Source organism: Chlorocebus sabaeus, chromosome X (assembly GCF_047675955.1).
Source record: "Chlorocebus sabaeus isolate Y175 chromosome X, mChlSab1.0.hap1, whole genome shotgun sequence".
Taxonomy (NCBI): domain Eukaryota; kingdom Metazoa; phylum Chordata; class Mammalia; order Primates; family Cercopithecidae; genus Chlorocebus; species Chlorocebus sabaeus.
In genome coordinates this window covers 6,067,836-6,072,624 of record NC_132933.1, presented here as the reverse complement: position 1 = coordinate 6,072,624, position 4,789 = coordinate 6,067,836, and the positions used below count along the sequence as shown (strand labels likewise).

The 4,789-nt window shown below is 55.8% G+C and overlaps 1 protein-coding gene across 1 annotated transcript; it reads left to right on the top strand.

Moving 5' to 3' along the window:
- Nucleotides 1-3,300: 3,300 nt before the first annotated feature.
- LOC119618303 (melanoma-associated antigen 8-like) lies at nt 3,301-4,236 on the top strand. The gene has a single exon (XM_073013647.1). It carries the CDS (start codon nt 3,301-3,303, stop codon nt 4,234-4,236), a length of 936 nt encoding a protein of 311 aa, XP_072869748.1.
- Nucleotides 4,237-4,789: the final 553 nt, after the last annotated feature.

Sequence of the window (4,789 nt, the reverse complement as noted above, 5' to 3'; positions counted from 1 at the left end):
ATTTCTTCCTTACTGTACGAATGAGGGTTAAAATACGAAAATCACTGAAGTGGACTAGGAATGGTTAGATAACTTCAAAGCTCAGGACCTACGCAAATTTCTTGCAGCTACTCAGCCTCTTCAGTGTAACAATAAGTCATTTAGTACAAAAGGTTTGAAAGGTCGACCTCTGGCTGGGGAAGAGCCTCCGTGGGAAGGTGTGTGTCTTCTCCCAGAGGTCACTACAATCGTGAGTGCTGCAACCCGCAGGGAGCGTCTAGCCTGGGACCCGCAGCCATTCTCTGTAAGGGGTGCAGTTGTGCAAATGCTCAGAGGTGACAGAAATAGAGTATTTCCTAAAAGCAGGATTCGGGAAGAGGACCCTCCTGAGTGAAGACTGAGGGTTCACCCACACCCCATAGGGGGGCCACACAATTCAGCTCAGCCCCTCATGTCAGCCCTGAAAGACCCCAGCAGCCTTGTCCCCCCACCACACCCTTCCCCCCACTGCCACCTCAGGAGACTCGGGGTCAGAACCTGGGTCTGAGGGGTGCAGACCCCATCAGCAGAGGGCGGGGCTCCAGGCTGTCCTAGATCTCCAGGTGAGAACCTTGAGGAATGACTTAGCCGCCCCTCCCTGCCCCGCACTAGAATCCGGCTCCACCCTTGCCGTCAGCCCAGGTGAGCCCCGGGTGGCCGCTTGTGACGCCGCTGACGACGCAGCCGCGTGGATCAGAGAGAAGCGAGGCCCTGCTTCTGAAGGGTTCGCTTGCGATCGGCTGAGGGAAGCGGGCCCAGACTCTGTGAGGAGGCGAGGTGAGACGCTGAGGGGGGACTGAGGAGGCGCCCGCCCCAGACAGAGGACCCTCAGTAATCCAGCGCCGCCCCTGCTGCCGGCCCTGGACCACTCGGGGGCGGACTTCTCAGGCTGGGCCACCCCTCACCACCGCTGGCTCAAGCCCCAGGGGACTCTGGAGTCAGAGCTTGGTGTGACCAGGGCAGGGCTGGTTAGGAGAGGGCAGGGCCTAGGTTCTACCAGACATCAAGATCAGGACCCTGAGGGAGGGCTGAGGCCCCACAGAACACATCTCTGCCTCTGCTGTCAGCCCTGGGAAGCCCTGGGCACAGTGGCTGGGCATGGCGGCCGGAAATGGCGGCCGGGCACACTGATTCTGACGTCCGCATAGGGGACTGATGCAGGGAAGGGGCTTGGTATCATGAGTACGGCTTCAGAGGAGCAGAGGAACGGCCCAGGCGGTACTGGGAGATGAGGGAGGCCTGAGAGGACCAGGAACCCCAGGACAGGGGACCCACCTTACCCCTGTCTGAGACTGAGGCGCCTCCACATTTGGCCTCAGGAATCCAAGGGACTGAGACTCAAGTCAGCAGAGGGGTGGTGCCCTGCCCTTCCAGGAGTCAAGGAGAAGAAGAAGAAGAGGGAAGACTCAGGGGATCTTGGACTCCAAATCAGTGGAGACCTCAACCCTGGGAGGTCCCAGGCTCTGTGGCTGCATGTGGCACATCCTTGCTTCGTTTTCAGGGTGTCAGAAAGGAGACGGCTGTGGTTTGAGGAGTGGAGTCTCAGGTCCCCAGAGGGAAGCGCCCCACACCCCTTAGGGAGGACTCAGCAGACCTCCTATTGCTGACCTAGGAAACCTGCCCCTGCTCTCAGGCTGGGGCACCTCGGATAAGACTGTGGGGAAGGGATGTGCTCCCCCACTCCCCAGTCGGGGACCTCAGGGAGCTGCAAGACACATCCGTGGTTCAGCAGGAAGGAAAGGACCATGCCTTGTCATGGAGTAAATATGAATACCTGGATGACATCCAGACAGAGAAAGCCCCCATGAAACCTACTTCTGTCAGCCTTGGAAATCCTATGCAGGGGTGTCCGTGTAGTGCTCCCCTTACTTCTGCCTCCCGGGTCTCAGGGAGGTGGCAACCTGGGTCTGAAGGGCATCCTCAGCTCAGCAGAGGGAGCCACACCTGGTCAGCACAGGGAGGAATCCAGGGTCTGCCTGGAGTCAAAGGGAGAAAGGTTGGTGAAGACTGAAGGTAAGAAGGTACCTACGCAGCCCAAAGAAAAAGGGGACTTGTGGAGCCTGACTTCGGTTCTCAGTCCTAGGAGGCCTCAGGCATGGGTAACATGTGGCGCGCTCTCATTTCTGCCACATGGTTGGGGATGGGCAGTCTCAGGAAGGTGAGAACCATGGTCCCAGTGTCACTCACAGGTTAGCACAGGGAGCCACACCTGTTCAACAGAGGGACGGGATCCCAACATCTGCAGGAGCCAACGTGTGGACCCTTTGTGATGACTGGGGGTACTCCTGGCCTAGAAAGAAGGGACACCACAAAGTCTAGCTAACTTTGGTTATTATCTGTGGGGAAACCCGATCAAGGGTGGTCCTAAGTGGCAATCTCACCTGTACTATAGGCAGCAAGTTGGGGAAACTCAGGAAGATGAGGACCAACCAGGATCCTCACGTTTGGACACATGGGCCCCAATGTATTTTGTGTAGCTATTGCTGTTTTCTCACCCTAGGGCAGGACACATGGACCCCAATGTACTTTGTGTAGCTATTGCTTTTTCCCCAGGAGGCCTTGGGCACATGGGGCCAGATGTGGGTCCCTTTATGTCCTTCTCTTCCATATCAGGGATGTGAACCCTTGATCTGAAAGTTTCTCAGGCAGGGAAAGGGCCAGATCCGGGCCCTGCCAGGAGAAAGATGAGGGCCCTGAGTGAGCACAGAAAGGACCATCCACACAAAATAGTGGGGAGTTCACAGAGTCAGGCTCAACCTCCTGACAGCACTGGGGTGCTGGGGCTGTGCTTGCAGTCTGCAGCCTGAGTTCCCCCTCGATTTATCTTCTAGGAGCTCCAGAAACCAGGCTGTGAGGCCTTGGTCTGAGGCAGTATCTTCAGTCACAGAGCATAAGAGGTCCAGGCAGTACCAGCAGTCAAGCTGAGGTGGTGTTTCCCCTGTATGTATACTAGAGGCCCCTCTAGCATCAAAACAACAGGAACCCCACAGTTCCTGGCTCTACCAGCCCTTCTGTCAGTCCTGGAGCCATAGCCTTTGCCCGGAGGCTGCACCCTGAGATGCCCTCTCAATTCCTCTTTCAGGTTCGCAGGGAACAGGCCAGCCGGGAGGTCTGGAGGCCCCAGAGGAGCACTGAAGGAGACCTGTAAGTAGGCCTTTGTTAGGGCATCCAGGGTGTGGTACCCAGCTGAGGCCTCTCACACGCTTCCTCTCTCCCCAGGCCTGTGGGTCTCAATTGCCCAGCTCCGGCCCACACTCGCCTGCTGCCCTGACCTGAGTCATCATGCTTCTTCGGCAGAAGCGTCAGTCCTGCAAGGCTGAGGAAGGCCGTCAGGCCCAAGGAGATGCACCGGGGCTTATGGATGTGCAGATTCCCACAACTGAGGAGCAGAAGGCTGCATCCTCCTCCTCTACTCTGATCGCGGGAACCCTGGAGGAGGTGCCTGATTCTGGGTCACTGAGTCCTGCCCAAAGTCCTCGGGGTGCCTCCTCTTCCCTGACCGTCACCGACAACACTCTATGGAGCCAATCCAATGAGGTTTCCAGCAGCAATGAAGAGGAGGGGCCAAGCACCTCCCCAGACCCAGCTCACCTGGAGTCCCTTTTCCGGGAAGCACTTGATGAGAAAGTGGCTGAGTTAGTTCATTTCCTGCTCCGCAAATATCAAATTAAGGAGCCGGTCACAAAGGCAGAAATGCTGGAGAGTGTCATCAAAAATTACAAGAACCACTTTCCTGAGATCTTCAGCAAAGCCTCTGAGTGCGTGCAGGTGATCTTTGGCATTGACGTGAAGGAAGTGGACCCTGCCGGCCACTGCTACGTCCTTGTCACCTGCCTGGGCCTCTCCTATGACGGCCTGCTGGGTGATGATCAGAGCACGCCCAAGACCAGCCTCCTGATAATCGTCCTGGGCATGATCGTAATGGAGGGCAGCTGCGCCCCAGAGGAGGCAATCTGGGAAGCGTTGAGTGTGATGGGGCTGTATGATGGGAGGGAGCACAGCACCTACTGGGAGCTCAGGAAGCTGCTCACCCAAGATTGGGTGCAGGAAAACTACCTGGAGTACCGCCAGGTGCCCGGCAGTGATCCTGTGCGCTACGAGTTCCTGTGGGGTCCAAGGGCCCTCACTGAAACCAGCTATGTGAAAGTCCTGGAGCATGTGGCCAGGGTTAATGCAAGAGTTCGCATTTCCTACCCATCCCAATCAAACCGTAGCTAACTCTTGCCTTCCTTGTACCTCTTACTGTACACTGTATAGTTAAAAAATGCATATGTGTACCTGAATTTGCTTGGCTTGAGAATGTAATAGAATTAAATATGAATAGAGAAGTCCCCTTGGTCACTGGCTCATGTTTTCCTGAAACATTCATTGAGTTTCTGCTATTTGGAAGACCCTGGGTTAGTATTGGAGATGCTAAAGTAAGCCAGGCCCAGCCCTAACCTTATGGTGGTTGAGTCTAGGATCTGCATTCATATAACTAAGCTGGCCAGGTGTCCCCTAAAATCTAAAGGAAATATAAGAGAGGGGTGGGGGTGTGAGGCAACAGGTGAGAGTGGTGGAGTGTACATGCCCTGAGCCAAGGCCTTTTGGGCTTTGGGAAACTGCAGTAGCTTTTGGGTGAGCTGATTCTAGTGAAATGGGTGGGGGCAGAGCCAGATTCTCAGAGGACAAGAGAAAAGTTTGGAAAGGAAAATTGCTCAGCAGTTCCTTTTGGATGGTGGAGGAAACAGAGAGTCATCTCCTCCTGGGGCAGGAATGGGAGGTGTCCTAC

What these genes read in the sequence shown, in the direction of transcription:
- LOC119618303 (XM_073013647.1), top strand. Translation starts at nt 3,301, where the DNA reads ATGCTTCTTCGGCAGAAGCGTCAGTCCTGCAAGGCTGAGGAAGGCCGT.